At 43.5% G+C, this 17,288-nt stretch overlaps 1 protein-coding gene across 1 annotated transcript in view; it reads left to right on the top strand.

Moving 5' to 3' along the window:
• The window catches only part of CAMTA1 (calmodulin binding transcription activator 1), an 868,791-nt gene that overhangs the window by 407,692 nt on the left and 443,811 nt on the right, over positions 1–17,288 (top strand). The window contains exon 5 of the mRNA XM_087446886.1: positions 12,256–12,391. Within this exon, the coding sequence (XP_087303012.1) occupies positions 12,256–12,391 (136 nt within the window). The remainder of the gene's footprint in view (positions 1–12,255; positions 12,392–17,288) is intronic.

Below are 17,288 nucleotides of genomic sequence, written 5' to 3'. Positions count from 1 at the left end.
TCTGTTCAGATACTGTGTACCGGGAGAGGTCTCCTAGTTGCCTGTCACCACGTCAGTGCCAGCTGTTACAGGACATGCTTACTTGTTGTCTCCTGTCCTGCCCACTGGAGGGTGGTCTTTTGAAGGCCGCCATGTGCTTCTTTCCCCTCTTCCAGATCCTGGCCCACAAGGTTAGGCCTTTTTCTCCCCTACAGGACCCTGAGCTTTACAAAGGCAGGGCTTTGGACTGTTCACAACAGCACCTAGAGGGCCGCACACCAATGCCTGGCCCATAATAGCTACTCAATAAATATTAATTGAATAAATCACTGGATGTCATAATAGAACTTCAAGCTGAGCGCCCTGGGAGCCCTAGGAAAGGAGCCATGAATGAGTCCCTGCAGACTTGCTCTGGAGTGATTCCTGGTCATTACCATGTCTTCATCTGGGCAGGCTTTTCTTTTCAGTGACCTCCAGCAGTGATTTAAAAGAACAAAACTGTGGTTAACAGCCTGCATTTAATGATCCTTGGGAAATACACATTGGCTTCTGCCTCTGCGTTCTGGAAGCTTGAGCTGCCCCTCGTCCTGCTTTCAATCCCCCCCAAAGATGTCTTGGCCCATGGAGATGAGAGTCTAGGTGGCCACCCGCCTGGGGTTCCCCTCGCCTGGCTGTGCGGGGTGGGCCTTCCTCGTGGGGTTGTAGTGAGGTCTGACCGTGACTGACCACGTTCAGCACTCGCTGCTGGATAGCACCAGTGCTGTCTCTGCCTTCACTCACGAAAAAGGAAACAGGCGCTGAGGAGCCCGGCTTCTTGGGATCTGCTCATCTAAAACAGTATGAGCAGGCGACGGGGCTGAAGTCTCAAGGCTTGTGGGGGGCTTTTAGGCATATGAATCTACCCAGTCGTTTGTTCCCTGATAAGGAAGCCTCTTTTACGATTTTCAATTTGCCCTTATTTTAATGAAAAGAAGCCGGGGTTGGACCGCCCAAGAAGGAGCTAATCAAATAAAGCAAATTGGTGTTACCTTCTCCTCGTCCTTATTATTTCTATGGCTCCAGCTGGAATTTATTATGAAAAGCAATTGGTTTTCATATCTGGTGGATTGCAGCCTGGGCCAGGCCTGACAACCCTTTTTTCCCTATCTTTCCATAAATAGCTCAGAGTGGCCAGACTGGGCTGGGGGAGGGGAGGACACAGAATGCTCCCCACTAGACTTCTTGCTCCTAGTCCCCCAAATCGTGAAGACCCTATAAACAAGTCAGAAGAAAATGCAGGTTGAAAGTTAATAAACCAGCAGGTTTATTAACTGTGAGATTTGGGCAGTCGTGGTGGCTTCTCGGGGTTCCATTTGGTGTCCTATCAACCTTGCTGTGCTCCAGCCATCAATTACCAGTCTCTCTGGGTCTGTGTGTGATGGAGATAAGCAAGGAAGACATTCCTTTTCCAGATTTTTTTCCTTCTTTTGCAGCAAAAGGAAGAACTATAGGAACAATTCAAAGCAGGCTCAAATGATCCTTCCTTTGTATGAAATGTGGGTGGTTCCCAGGGGTCTGAAAGTGCCCTGGGTTGTTGCTACTAGAGAAGAGGAGAGGGTACCCGGGATGTGCCAGAAATTTGTAGCAAGATGCCAGGAAGGCATGCAGTGGAGTGGTTCTCTGGTTCTGCCTTTACCAGCTATGTGACCTTGAGAAAGTTACTTCCCTTCTCTGTGCCCCAAACATTCTCATCTGTAAGACAAAGATAACAATACCCACCTACTAAAGTTGTTGTGGGATTAGAATGAGAGGTGGGTGTATAGGTCTTTACCCTGTGTGTGACACATTGTAAATGATTGACAAATGGAGGCTCTTGTTGTTGTCATAGAATTGTCGTCATGCTTGTTATTGACATTTTGGACCAGGCCATGTACTTCTAATGGTGCATTTAAATCAGGTCATTCTGTGTTGGAAAGATCAGAAAGAAAGGTGTGGGTACATAAAATATGTAAGCTGCAATTAAGGGTGGCATTTCTCATTTTCTAACTGCCCACTGGAACGGAGATTTAGCACCGCCTCAGGAATGCATCCACAGCTCTAGGACACTGCAGTGTGTGCCTTGTCACAAGGGCCTATCTTACATTTGGGGTCGGGGCTTGGATGCTGTTGGAAGTGCAGGAACTGCATTTCCCTCTATCCAGGCCCTTCCACGTGCCTTGTGGCGGGAGGGATGAGACGGAACCCATTGAGGAGAAAGGAGGAGAAAGGGAGGAGCCTACACAGGTTTGGGTTCCAGCTGGAAAAAGGGAAATTCTTGGAGATGTTCACTGTTTAGAAGCCATCCAGATATTGTTCTTGGAGTCCTGCTAGCAACAAGGGCATCATCTTTTCTCAGAGGGAAGCTACAAGGCAGATCTTATGAATTCAGTGGAGCAATAGCTGGTCACCCAGAACAGAGCTTATGCACAAAACCTGCTGCCTCGAGGCCAGGCCAGGGGAATGGACTGACAAGGGACTAGTACCCGAGGAAGTCCACGGTTTCTGGAGTAGTGGGCTGGGTCTCAATTGTCTGCATGGAATTTTAGGTGGTGGGCAAGGTCCTGGAAATGATTGGTTAGTGACAGGGAACATGGGGTTCCCCTTGTTCCCCATGGCCTTCTAGGGGGAAGGCTGTGAACCTGAGTTGTTTTGAGTACATTGGTTTCTAAAGTTAGACTCAGGCACTGGAAGGAGTATCCAGACCATTCTTTTTGTAGGATTAACCTAGTCTTGGATGCAACCCCCAGTTGCTCCATAAATTGCTATTTAATATCCACACACAAAACCTCTCAAGAACACGTTACTCCTCTGATCTTCAGTTATCAATCGTCTTCTGTCTACCAAGACATATAAAGTGGTGGAAGAGTGTGTATGCCTCAAGTGTTCAGGAATGGCTTCTCCCATGGGTGGATTTTCCAGCTGTTCCCAACAACACGCTATTTTATTACTTCCTAAGTCCTTCCATCATTGTTCCCTGCAGGGAACCCTACAAAAAGGGGCTAAGTTTGTTGTTATTAGTCATGAAGAATATGTATTATATGGCAGTCAGCATGCTGGGCACCATGCATACATTACATCCACTACAACAGAGAGATCGAGTAATCTGTTCAAGGTCACACAGCTCATAAGGAACTGAGCCAAGTTTTAAGATGTAACCTAGAGCTTGCTCCAAATCCCATGATCATTTTCTTTTTAAAAACTTCTTATTATGGAAAATTTCTAACATCTATAAATCTAGACAGAGTAGTATAATGAACTCCCATATACTCATCATTCCTTTTCAACTATGGCCAACACGTCACCAGTCTTGTTTTGTCCACCACTGCCACGCGTGTGCGCACACACACACACACATTATTTTGAAGCATATCTTAGACATTGTATAATTTCATTGGTAAATGTTTCAGTATATATCTCTAAAATATAAAGTCTCTTTTTAAAAAAGACTTCTGCACTCCAATGATCACTCTTAAAAATTAATAATAATTCTAAATATCATTAAATATCCAGTCACTATGCAAAATTCCAATTGTTTCACAAATGCCATGTTGTTTTTTACAGTTTGTTTGGCTCAGTATCCAAGTAAGGTCTATACATTGCGACTGGTTGATACATCTCCTTATCTCTTTTAGTCTATATATTCCCACTCTAGCAATCTCCTACTCTCTTCCTCATTGAATTCGTGGAAGACTCCAGGGCATTTGTTCTGTAGAGTTTCCTGCAGTCTGGATTTTGCTGACTATATCCCCATGGGGTCCGTTACTGTGTTCTTCTGCCCTCTGTGGATCTTATAAAGTGGTAGTTAGATAAAGAGGTCTGAATAATTTCAAGCTCCTTTTTTTTTTGCTATGGATAAATGTTCTTCCATCGGGAACACATACTATCTGGTTGTCTCTCTTTTGTGATGTCAGTCACTGTTGAAGAACTGTTAATTAATCAGGGGTTGCAAAATGGTGATATTTTAATTCTCTACTTCTTTTTCATTTATAGGCTGGCGTACTTTTATAGAGAAAGTCCTCTCTTTTGCTATTTGCTAACTCAAAGGAACAGTTTGTATAGGAAGTGGGATAAATGCCTGATTCTTCCTTCTTTCTTTTTAGTTTTCAAAATAATGTACTAGGTCACTAGCATCCCCCAACAATGGTCAATTAATTTTTTGTTTGTGTGCTTTAGGATCATTATGAACTTATGGATTTAAGCATATTGAATGTATTTTAGTCCATTGAAGTTACTATTCTTATTGATGCTCAAATTTTGCCATCCTTTTTTGGGAGCCTCTTCAAGTTGGTTCCTGAGTCTTTTTCATATGATTTTAAGTCTTTGATACAGCTTGTATCATACATATCATACTTAATCATAGTGAAACTGAATGTTTTTCCTTTACGATGAGGAACAAGACAAGGGTGTTTACTCTCACCATTTTTATTCAACATTGTACCAGAGGTTCTAGCCAGTGCAATAAGGCAAGAAAAAAATAAAAGGCATCTAGAATGAAAAGGAAGAAGTGAAACCATATTTATTCGCAGGTGACTTGATTATATATGTAGAAGTTCCTATAGAATCTTCAAAAAAATTACCAGAATAAATGAGTTTAGCAAGGTCATAGGATACAAGATCACTACACAAGAATCAGTTGTATTTCTATATAGTGGAAAAGAACAATCCAAAATGAAATTAAGAAAACAATTCTATTCAGAATAGCATCAAGAAGAACAAAGTACTTAGATAAATTTAATTTACAAAGTGTAAAACCTGTACTACAAAGTCTTACTTGAGAGAAATTAAAGATTTATGTAAATGGAGAGCACTCCATGTTCTGTGATTGGAAGCGATTGGAAGGTTCAACATTGTGAAGACGGCAGTTCTTTCCAAATTGATTTCTAGATTCAATGCAATCCCTATCAAAATCTCAGCGGGCTTTTTTGTTATTGTTGTTGTAGAAATTGTCAAACTAATTTTAAAATTTATATGGAAATACAAAGGACCTAGAATAGCCAAAACAATTTTGAAAAATAAGAACAGAGTTGGAGGACTTATAGTCCATGTTTTCAAAACTTACTATAAAGCTGCAACAATCAAGACAGTGTAGTATCAGCATCAGGATAGAAAATAGACAGAATATGATGTCCAGAAATAAAGCCTTATGTTTATGGTCAATTTATTTTCAACAAAGATGCAAGAGCAATTCAGCAGGAGAAAGGATAGCCTTTAAAAAAATAAAAACAAAAACAAAAACAAACAGTGCTGGCACAATTGGATATCCATGTGCCAAAAATCACCTTAGACCCTTACTTCACACTACACAAAAATTAACTCAAAATACATCATAGACTTAAATGTAAGAGCTAAAACTATGAAACTCTTAGAAGAAAGCACAAGAGAAGATTTTTGTGACCTTGGGTCAGGCAAAAAATTCTGAGATATGACACTACAAGCATGATTCATAAAAGAAAAAATTGATAAATTGGACTTTAACAAAATTAAAATCTTTTTCTCTTTAAAAGAAACCATTAAGAAAAAGAAAAGTCATGGACTAGGAGAAAACATTTGCAAATTGTATATCTGGTAAAGGACTTGAATCCAGAATTTATGTAAATAACTCTTACAACCCAAAAAGGGGAAGACAAACAACTCAATTAAAAGTGGGCAAAAGATTCAAATAGACATTTCACCAAAGAAATTATATGAATGGCTACTAAGAACATGAAAAGATGCTCAACATCATTAGTCATTAGGGAAATGCAAATTAAAACCCTACTGCACACCCACTGGGATGGCTATAATCCAAAAGACAGATGCCAAATGTTAGGGAGGATGTGGAGACTTTGGAACCCTCATACATTTCTAGTGGGAATGTAAAACGGTGCAGCCACTTTGGAGAACAGTCTGGCAATTTTATCTTTATGTAATCAGATGTACCTATCTTTCATATATCGTTGTTAGGGTTTTAATCGTGGTTAGGAAAGTTTTCTTCACTTTCAGGTTATAGAGAAATTTACCTATATTTTCTTCTAGAGTATGTATGATTTTATTTATTACATTTAAATCTCTGTCCCATTGGAATTTATTCTGCTGTATAGTGTGAGGGATAGACCCAATTTTATCTTTTTCTGTATGCCTAGCCAGTTATCCCAATATCGCTTATTAAAAAGTCAATCCCCTCCCCCCAAGTGAATTGAGATACCTCCTTTATTGTATACTAAATTTGACAATGGGGATATTTCTGGATTTTCTATTCTGTTCCATTGGTCTCTTTATTTGTATGCCAATTCCATACTTTTTAAAATATAGAGCTTTTAATCCTGAGAGAAAAGAACAAAGCTGGAAGCATCACAATCCCTGACTTCAAAATATACTACAAAGCTATAGTAATCAAAACAGCATGGTACTGGTACAAAAACAGACACACAGATCAATGGAAAAGAACTGAAATAAAACTACACCTATACGGACAGCTAATCAACAAAGGAGCTAAGAACATACAATGGAGAAAGGAAAGTCTCTTCAATAAATGATGTTGGGAAAACCGGAAAGCCACATGCAAAAGAATGAAGGTAGATCATTATCTTTCACCATACACAAAAATTAACTCAAAATGGATTAGACTTGGAGGTAACATGTGGAAACTTAAAACTCCTGAAGAAAATATAGGCAGTATACTCTTTGACATCGGTCTTAGAAGGATCTTTTCGAACGCCATGTCTACTCGGGCAAGGGATACAAAAGAAAAAATAAACAAATGGGACTTCATCAGACTAAAGAGCTTCTGCAAGGCAAAGAAAACTATGAACAAAATGAAAAGACAACCCACCAACTGGGAGAAAATATTTGCAAATCATATATCTGACAAGGGGTTAATCTCTAAAATATATAAAGAACTCATACAACTCAACAACAAAAAACAAACAGCCTGATCAAAAAATGGGCAGAGGATGTGAACAGACATTTTTCCAGAGAAGCTGTACAGATGGCCAACAGGCACATGAAAAGATGTTCAACATCACTAATCATCAGGGAAATGCAAATCAAAACTACAAAGAGATATCACCTTACACCTATTAGAATGGCTATAATTGGAGAGGATGTGGAGAAAAAGGAACCCTCATACACTGCTGGTGGGAATGCAAACTGGTACAGCCACTATGGAAAACAGTATGGAGATTACTCAAAAAATGGAAAATCGAAATACCATATGACCCAGCTATACCACTACTGGATATTTATCCAAAGAACTTGAAATCAACAATTCAAAGAGGCTTATGTACCCCTATGTTCACTGCAGCATTATTCACAATAACTAAGACATGGAAGCAACCCAAGTGCCCATCGACTGATGAATGGATAAAGAAGATGTGGTATATATATACAATTGAATACTACTCAGCCATAAAAAAAGACAAAATCGTCCCATTCACAACAACATGGATGGAACTTGAGGGTATTATGTTAAGTGAGATAATCCAGTGAGAAAAAAGACAAACACTGTATGCTTTCACTCATATGTGGAAGATAAACAAATACACGGACAAAGAGAACAGATTAGTGGTTACCAGAGGAGAAAGGGGTTGGAGGGTAGGCATAAGGGGTAAAGGGGCACATATATATGGTGACTGACAAATAGTAACATACAACTGAAATTTCACAATGTTATAAACTATTATGACACCACTAAAAAACATAGAGAGAGCTTTGTAGAATGTGTTAATAGCTGATATGCCAGCCTCTACACCTTGGTATTCTTTACTGGAGTTTTTCTGGCTATTCTTGGTGTTTTTTCCTTCCTATAAATTTTATAATAAATTTTGCTAGATCCAGAAAAAATATCCTGGTGGGATTCTCATTGTCATTACATTATATTTATAAATTAACTTCAGGAAGATTGACATTTTTATGATTTTATCTCTTCCTAACCAAGAACATGTTATGTTTTTGCATTTATTGAAACGTACTTTTGTGCCTTTTAGATTTTTATAGTTTTTCTTCTTAGGTGTTGGGAATTTCTTATTAAATTTATGCCTAGTTATTTAATTCTCTTTTTCTATTTGGTAAATGGAGTCTTCCGTCACTCCTTCTATAGGTTTTATTTGTGTGCGTGTGCATGCATGTGTGTATATGACACACACATAGACACACACACATATATATAGCTATTATATAAGCATATATATATATATATATATATATATATATACTATTGATTATGTATCTTAATTTTATGCCTGTTTCTTTACTTTTATAATCTGCAGTACTTTTTCCATTGATCCCATGATCTTTTTACCATATTGCACTGGGCGTTATTGGTTTTGCTAGCTATTAGTTTCTTAGATTATAGGTTACTTGGCTGGAAGCCTCCCTGGTTAGAATGAAGCTCCCTGTTGCTCCCTTTTTTTTTCCTTGATGTTCCTCTCACTGCTGCAATCTAGGTCTCAGATTGTTTCCTGAGGCTCTCTTAGACTGTTTGGCTTAGTTTGGCTTCCCCCAGAAGGAGAGCCTGAGATGAAGATTTGGGTACAAGCAGTTTATCTGAGAGGTGGTCCCAGGAAACGCCAGTAGGGGAGTGTGAAAGTGAGAGACGAATACAGATAAAAGGTGCTTTTCTCCAGCAAGTTGCCACCGTGGGCAACTGGAGCTTATGCTCTGGCAGACCATACAGAACCCCCAGAGTTACCCTAACCACAGGGTGAGGAGGCCTGGGGTTGCCTCAGACTTATCCCAACCATGGCTCCAGGAACCCGGAAACTCAGCTACCACATCCCCATCCATTGGGTCAGGAGTGCTTTTAGGGCATTGATGATCACCCAGCCAGTAGAGCAGAGCTGAGATTCAAACCTGGACCCGCCCCTCAGTCTATGTTAAACCAGTAGCCTCGGGGGAGGTTCTGGAGTCAGACTGACTGTGAGTGGATCCTGCTCAGACACTTTGTGGCTAGGAAGGCTTGATTTCCTCATCTATATGTTGGGAATGATAATAATACCCATCTCATAGGGTTGTTGTGTGTGGATGATAGATACAGATGTAGATGTAGATGAAGATATAGACATAGACATAGACATTGATGTAGACATAGATACAGATATAGATACGGATGTAGACACAGATACAGATGTAGACAGATATAGTTGTAGACATAGATACAGAGGTAGACATAGATATAGATGTAGACAAAGATGTAGATAGAGGTGTAGACACAGATGTAGACATAGATACAGATGTAGACATAGATATAGATGAAGACATAGACGTAGGTATAGGTGTAGATATAGATGTAGATGTAGAGATAGATGTAGACATAGATACAGATGTAGACATAGATATAGATGTAGACATAGATGTAGATATGGACATAGATGTAGATGTAGACATGGATGTAGACATAGATACATATGTAGACATAGATACTGATGTAGACAGATACAGACGTAGACTTAGATACAGATGTAGACTGAGATACAGATGTAGATATAGATGTAGACACGCATGTGGCCTGCTCCACCCAGCAGGGCACTAACTGGGAGTTGGTGGCATTAAGTGTCGGCAGGACTTCCCTGCCTCCTCCTTGCAGTCACCATTACCCTCTGTCCTCAACTCTATTCCCATTTCCCTGCTATTCTCAGTGGTGCTCACTTTTGAGCTGTCATGAAAGGCATTAAAGCCCCTGACTGGCCCCTCTAGTGGGGCCTAGCCTACCCCTCCTTCCTCCCAGAGCAGCACTCCAGCCCCTCCCTCGTCCCTCAGATCTCTTCCCGGCAGCTCCACTTTGCTCTTGATTATATTCTGGGATGGCAAAACAGCCTCATTTTCTTTGCATTGCGGGGCACGTGGGTCCTTCTGCAGCCCTCTGGCTTTCCCTTTGCCATTCTTAGGACCTGTGAACTCTGGAGGGAGAGGCCTTCCCCCATCACGCAGAGCAGAGGCAAGTTCTAATAAAATCAAAGTGGTGGATTAAACACCATTAGTGTGCTCATTATTGCAAGTTAAAATGATGATTCCGTTGATTAAGGCCATTTATGTTGGACACTTCTGTTCCCTGTGGGATTATGTCTTGCTAAAAGTGTCGGATGATAGGGCCATCCTCGCATTCTCGGAATGCAGAGGGCAGGCCACCAGAGGAAGACAGGTTTCCTTGGGTGGGTGCAGCTGTGATTCTGACTGTGGACGTGACGGTTTTGGAGAGTCCACTTTCTCTGGGTCATACCAGTTACATTCTGGGGACAGTTGGCCTGAAGATGCTGCTGAGGTTCATTGACCACGTTTAGAAAGGGCAAGTGGATGGAGCAAATCACAGTCCCTGTCTTAGTACACAAGAAGCTGGATTGGATGAATGTTGCCTCTTCTTCAGCAGATGAGTTTTCTGGGGTGACGGGGGTCCTTGCAGCACTCTCATGGGTGTCTTCATTCCTGTTTGGAGAGGGCGAGACAAACGCAGGGCCCGTCTATTTGATCAGATGGATTCCTCTGCTTGTTCCTTAGGCACAGTAGTTGGGCTTCGGAGCCCTTTGAATGGGTCTCTTAGTGGGTGGCGGACCCTCCGCACTCGGAAGATTAGGTACGGTACCTAGAGTAGGCTGAGTGGGAAGAGGCAGCCACTGTTGGCCCCATATTCAAGCCTACCTACCATTTAGAAATGGAAGACAACTGTCAGGTTTTCAATGCAGACTTGTAAGTGTGAGACAGATACGTCAGGTGACAGCGTTGTGACAAGCGTGTGTAGCTGTTTCCCGATTGTTTTAGTCGGCACACCCTCAGGGAGGAAACCAACACTGACACAAACCAATTGCCCCGTGATCGGCAAACAATGAAGTGCTGGGAGTCACTGTTGAAAGTCTATAATTTCCAACGGAATTGCTGTTTAGTCATCACCTTGCTGCTGAATGACACAGCCCAGCTGGGTGGGAACCACAATTAGCTGCTGTCACCCTGGCGTGATTTTTTTTCCACCTACAGACAATGGAATAGTAAGACATCAATAGCCAATGTTCTGTGCCCATTGTTCAAAGGAAAAGAAAAGAATGGGATGGAGGCTCTTTCCCCAGGCCACAGAGAAAACTGGGTGGCTCACTTTCTCACCTCTGCTGTAGCCGAGAAACAGGCCACTTGCATTAGAAGAAGCCACTTCCTTTGCCTTGTTTGTGTGTGGCACTCTCACCTTGGCTGGGAGTGAGATGGAGGGCCTGTGCTGGTCTCCCAGCTGCACAGGAGCAGTTGCTGTTACTTTTTTCTGTGCTGTGCATTCAGGTGCAGAGTGACACGGAGCTGGCCAAGAGGGAGTGAGCCACGTGCTGCAGATTTCAGGGGAGTCTTCCTTGAAGGTTGGATCTGCCCACACCTGCTGAAACTTATTCTGGATGTGGTTCAGCATCACACTCGCGCTCAGCTGCCAGAGTTTAGTTCTTTCTCTCCTTGGTGTTTCCAAACTAAAATATGCGACCTCTGCAACTGTCGAGATGGGCATAAACATCCTCTGCTCTCTGTGGTTGATGCACGATGTCTTTTAGGAAAATTCAAGGCTCTTTGTGTTTGTTTTTTTAAATGGCACAAGAATGGCCATCCCACTCTCAGCATTTAGCAAGCGGGCAACTATTTTCCTAAGATACGGTGGTCCTGGACCGAACAGACAAATTTACCTGGCAGTACTGAGCCCTCTGACAGCTGAAGCCCAAATGGGAAAGAATCAGGCACTTAGCTTGCTTGAGAAGAAGGACCGTAGATGCTCTTTCGTATCTAGCGTAATCTAAATGCAGGCAATGCATCAGGAGCATTTGGCCTCGGCGAATAGTTCTTCCATTGGTCTGTTCTTAACATAGTCATCTAGCGTCTGCGTTAAACTTATTTATTTCCTAATGCTGGGTGATGGATTAAAAGATGTGTAGAAAATCTTTCTACAAGAGATAAGATATTGCAGGCTGCCACAACACCCCCGGTTCTTTTTGCTTTCTCGCTCTGTTTTTTCTGCTTTTCAGTGCAGAGCTCAGGCCCCACATCGTATATCCTGATTAGATGGTGGATATTACTAAGGGGATGTTTTTTAAGCCTATCATTGACACATTTAATTCATTAGGTACCGAATCCACAAGCAAATTTTGGCTGGCCATAAAACATGGTTAATCCAGGGAGCTGCAATAAAAGGTGAAAAATTATGTTCGAGCAAATGTGGAATATTGCTTTTCAGTAGAGACTTTTACTGGTCTACGATATCTTTCTTCATAAATTTTTCTTCTGCTTGGTTCTCTTGGTAATTTAACCATTTGTTGTTTCCAGACCACAGAATGGCTCAATGATACTCTACAACAGGAAGAAAGTGAAATACAGGAAAGATGGGTATTGCTGGAAAAAGAGGAAAGATGGGAAAACGACCAGAGAGGACCACATGAAACTGAAGGTCCAGGGAGTGGAGGTAAAGAGCAGAATAAGGCTCTCTTGTTCCACAAATGTCATTTCTAGGCTGCAATGAGGATGGAATTGCTTTGGAGTCCTTTGATGCCAGTCACCTCTGTCAAAAGTATTTTTGCTTGCCAAGACCATATTTGTTGTTTTTCTTTTTTTCTGCCTTCTTACTCTACAGTCTCCATTAATGTTTTCCGTGAAACTGGATTTAACTGAAGCACTCCTGTTTCTCGGGAGTCATTGGTGTATAGATTGGGATTGGCAAGGTTCCTGCAGAATCATGTGTTGTATTTATCACGGAGGAGCCTCCGGGTGCATTGAGAGTTTGCAGGTGCTAGATAAGAGGGGAGCTGCGTAAGGAATCTCCCTCTCGAGGTGGCTGGGGCCTGCCTCTGCTGGGTGGGTCCCCTGGGAGCTGGCGATCCCTATACAGAGCCTGGCTTCACTCCCTCCACTGACAGCCGCTTTGGTTTCCCTCTGGGTGTTTCAACCTCAGATGTTCAAGACAGATGTTAAAGACAATTAGGTGGGATACCAAGATGTGTGGGATTCTTGCAGGGCTGGAGTGGAGGTGTGTCCTGCAGAAAACATCTTCAGATCTTATGCAAACTTCAGTTTGGGTCGTCGGGGGAAGATGGGGTACAGTTTGGTTTCCTTGCTGTCGTTCTGACCCCACAGGCTCTCACCCTTGGGCAGCCATGGTGACATTCCTCTAGTTCCTCTTTTTTGTCATTTGAGGGTCCGAGGCATGTGTCACAGCGGTACAGGGAGAGCATCTGAATCGTGATGCTTTCTGGGCCTGCTAGTTCGCTAGCACCCACTTCTCTGCATTTCTTGCTGATCCTTGTAAGGGATCTTCCCCGGGATCATGGCGGGTGCTGTCTTGGGCCAGGAGCTAAGAAGCTGGCTTGTGATCCACCTGGCGTTTCAAACTGGTCAAAGAGAGAGGTCCTGGCGTCTGTTGGTGTGTTGGGTCCTCTAGTGTGCCAGGATTGATAGCCAGGACCGTAAGCCCACTTGAGTTCAATGGCTCACCCTCCATGCTGATGTTTTTTGTGACACACTTTATCATTATGACTTTTTCTATATTAATCATGTGCTTTTATGGCTGTTAAAAATAGCATCCAATGACTTTTATTATGTTGTCCCACAGAGAGAGATGATTTTTGTTTTATGTTTTCGGGGTTTTTTTTTAACACCTAATAACAATGCTTTATGATGATGAACAAAGAAAAGCCCTGAAACGAGAAATTCCAGTTCCCCACATTCTCTTGTGTTCAGTGCTTGCAAAGACTGCACGGAACATTAAAATGCAGATCACTCGACTCTGCTGCTCTGGACCCACCTCTCGGCCTGTGACTCGTGATTGTACAAACAGATTAGCCTCTGTTACAGACAGCCCAGGGAGTGGGTGGTGGTTGTCACATGCATCAAGTTGGCTCCGACTCCCAGCGACCCTATGAATGAGTGATGTCCACAATGTCCTGTCCCCAACATCCTCCTCAGCTCCTGTAGACTCGTGCCTATGGCTTCCTTTAAGGAGTCAATCCACCTCATATTTGGTCATCTTCTTTTCCTGCTGCCTTCTACTTTTCCCAGCATTATTGTCTTTTCCAAAGAATCCTGCCTTCTCATGGTGTGCCCAAAGTAGGACAGCCTCAGTTTTATCATTTTTGCCTCCAGCAATAGTTCAGGCTTAATTTGCTCTGGGACCCACTTGTTCGTCTTTCTGGCAGTCCAAGGAGTCCATAGAGCTTTCCTCCAACACCATGTTTCAAATGAATCAATTCTTATCTCCCAGGATGGAGAAATAGGTAGAAAGTGAGGAGAAGTGTGGGTGGGGCCCAAGAATGAGGGGGCTGCTCATGCTGGGAATTCACTCCCAAACCACTGCACACAGCCCCTGTGCCCACAGGCCTCTGGGATATTTCATCTTTAGTGATACATAAATCAGGAACTTCTCATTGTAAGTAACAGCAGGGTGGAATTCTTCCTCAGCAGCAGCACAGAAGCCCGGGGGGGAAAAAGCCGTAGTGTTCATTTTCTTCCCTCATGTTATAAGAATTGTCACTGGGTGGAGTCAGAATTATTTATGGTTATTTTTAGGCCATATTTATGTTTGGAGTTATTTGTGGCTCTCACACTTGCAGTCCAATAGGTAGACACATGTGTGGGGGCAGTCTGGACCCTCAGAACACGGAGGAAGGGAATGTGCACGATGGTGAGTGACCTCCATGACTTTCCGGGTGCAAGTGGCAGTGGGGCAGGAGAATCGGGAGGCGGGCTTGGAGAAGCCTTGGCGGGCAACACAAGGGGTGTGCTTTCGGGGTCTTGGAGAGTAAGGCCACCTGAGGTGGGTGCCTGGTGTGGTGGCCTTTCCCATTGAGCTCAAGGAGTTGTCATATTGAGTCGTTCAGCAAACACTGACTCTGTGCAGGGCCCTGTGGTGTCTACAGAGAAAATAGGAGCCATGTTCAGTACCCCGTAGGCTCACAGTCAAGTTGAGGAGATGGCTGAGTCTATACCTCAAAGTCATTAACAGTGCTGAGAAGTACAGAAGCCTAAGCTTCTAGGATAAGTGTTCTGGGATTCAGAGTGAGCAGGGATGATCAGAGAAGCTTGCTAGGTGAGATGGGCTATGAGCTCAGCTCTTCAAGTTGAGTAGGATTTGTATGTAAATAGCTTAACGTTTTTCACTTAGCATTGTGGTCTTAGCTATATGTAGGTCAATACTTAGCTCCTCTCATCCCTTTTATCTGCTCTATAGTATTCCACTGTATAAACTCTTGAGCCATTCCCCAGTCAGTGGACTTCTAGATTTTTTCAAGTTTTTCAACTTTACAATACTTCAGTAAACATTCTTATGCATGTCTGTGCACGTGTGCCACCTAGACCTGGAATTGCTGGGTATAAGGTCTGAGGGTTTTCAGTTTTACTAGACACTGCCGAATTCTGCCAAGTGGCTATACTAATTACACCCTCACCAGCACTGAGAATTAACATTTCTCCCACACCCTCCCACACACCGATGGATGCAAGATGGTACCTCGTTCAATTTGAATTTGAATTTTTCTTAATTATTCGTGGATGAGCACATTTTTGTGTCAATGGAAGTGCTTTGCTGTGCATTGTCTACCATGGGCATGATTTTTAAATAGCCCCAAAGAAAGATTTCTCTGGCAAGAGCAGCCTCACATCTCACCGGCGTTTCTTCTGCATTTGCTCTGATCTGGACCAGTGGCTGGGAAGCCCAGTGGTTGTGCAGGAAACAGTGGGCAGGTAGTCCTTTCTACCTGGGAAATTGCAGTGGGGATGTACATGGGGCTTTACATCTCACAGGAGGAGGGGCTGGTGAGTTTGGACGCTGCTTCCTCCTTCAGTGGATTCAATCAAGTTGTTCCCATTGACTCAGTACCTACATCATGCCAGGCATGGTGCCTGTGCTGCTGGGAGAGGGAGACAGTCCTGCCCAGGGTCTTGGAGCTCTGATTTTCTATCTCCTGAGCAGGTTTCCTCAGTTCAAGGGCATGATAAAGATATTTGGATCTACCGTTTAACATATCACTTGCTATAAGCCTTCCCTCAGGCCAGGAAAACTTCCAGTCCTGTGTCTGGAACTGCTCAGCAGTCTAGCTTCTTTTGTTCTCAGAGGCTAGGGCCCTAGGTACACACGGCCACTCAAAGACATATTGATTTTCTCAGTCAGGCACAGGATGGGGGCAGCCGCTTTTGAAGCTGACGAGCTGTTAGGTCCATGATTAGTTGTCTTGTCTGTAAGCCAAGGAGAAGCTAGTTCAATAGGGTTTCCAGAAGTGACAAAGGTTGTCAGGGAGGAAAGAGAAGGTGGTTGCGATGTCAATGTTTCTCGAGATGAAATCTCAGCAGGCCTGAGGCTGGTCCTGCTCCCTATGCAGCTTTATGCCTCTTATCTGGGCCTGACAGAGTGGAGCAGCTCTGGGGGTGGGAGAGGCCCTGAGAGCAGGGGGCCAGTTCTCAAGTGTCCCCATGCCTCTCGATCCCAAGCCAGGAGGCAGCTGAGCTGAATGAAGTCAGCCTGAGGTGACGTTGTTCTTGAGGCCAAGCTGGAAGAGTACTTTTCAAGTTCACGGTGCTTTTCTCTGGTCCCAGAAGCTTGTGGGGCAGTCTTCTGCCCGGTCTTCACACCTCTCTCCTGAGAGTGCCGGCGTCTCAGAACCCAGGCAGCTCCTGCTGTCTGCCTCCCAACTCCTTCGCTGCTGTGTTCCCACAACAGATCGGGGCCACACACTTAATATAGGGATGGCTGCAGGCTTACGAATCTCCTGTATACCAGGTACACTGTTTTGTTCAATCCTTGTCAAAACATCCATGCAAAGTCCCTGTTATTACACCCATTTCATAGATGAAGAGACTGAGCCTCAGAGAGGGTTTCTCTTGCCCCATATCCCGCAAACCAGTGGGGAGCTAGGACTTGAGCTGCGGTCCACCTGGTTCTAATGCAGAAGCGCTTGCCACGACATTAGCTGCTCCTGGGCATTCTGGTGAGATATGTAGTTTTTCACATACCCTTCACTCATCAGCCAGTTGTCGAATGCTTTCTATCCACCAGCACTGTGATGGGTACTGGAGATGCCGTGAGGTAAACAAGAACACTCCGATCTCACGGGGAGACAAAAGATCAAGCATGCAACCCTAACGCAGGGTCGTGAGGGCTGTGATGGGAAAATGACAAGGCCTCATGTGGAGCACAGGGGAGGGGTACCTAAGGCAGACTTGGGCTTGAGGAGGTGACACGAACATAGGGAACTAGGCACTGATGGGAGCCAGACAGTCACAGGGTATGGATGGGAAATAGCGCTAAGCAGTGACAGAAGCTGTTGCAAAATAGCTAACGTGATTTAAAGCAACAGGTGGCCAGAATTGCGGTG

The sequence above is a fragment of the Ceratotherium simum genome, chromosome 22, assembly GCF_057802395.1.
Source record: "Ceratotherium simum simum isolate JZ-2026a chromosome 22, ASM5780239v1, whole genome shotgun sequence".
Lineage (NCBI taxonomy): Eukaryota > Metazoa > Chordata > Mammalia > Perissodactyla > Rhinocerotidae > Ceratotherium > Ceratotherium simum.
The sequence above is the reverse complement of the archived record's forward strand: the minus strand, read 5'-3'. Positions and strand labels throughout refer to the sequence as shown.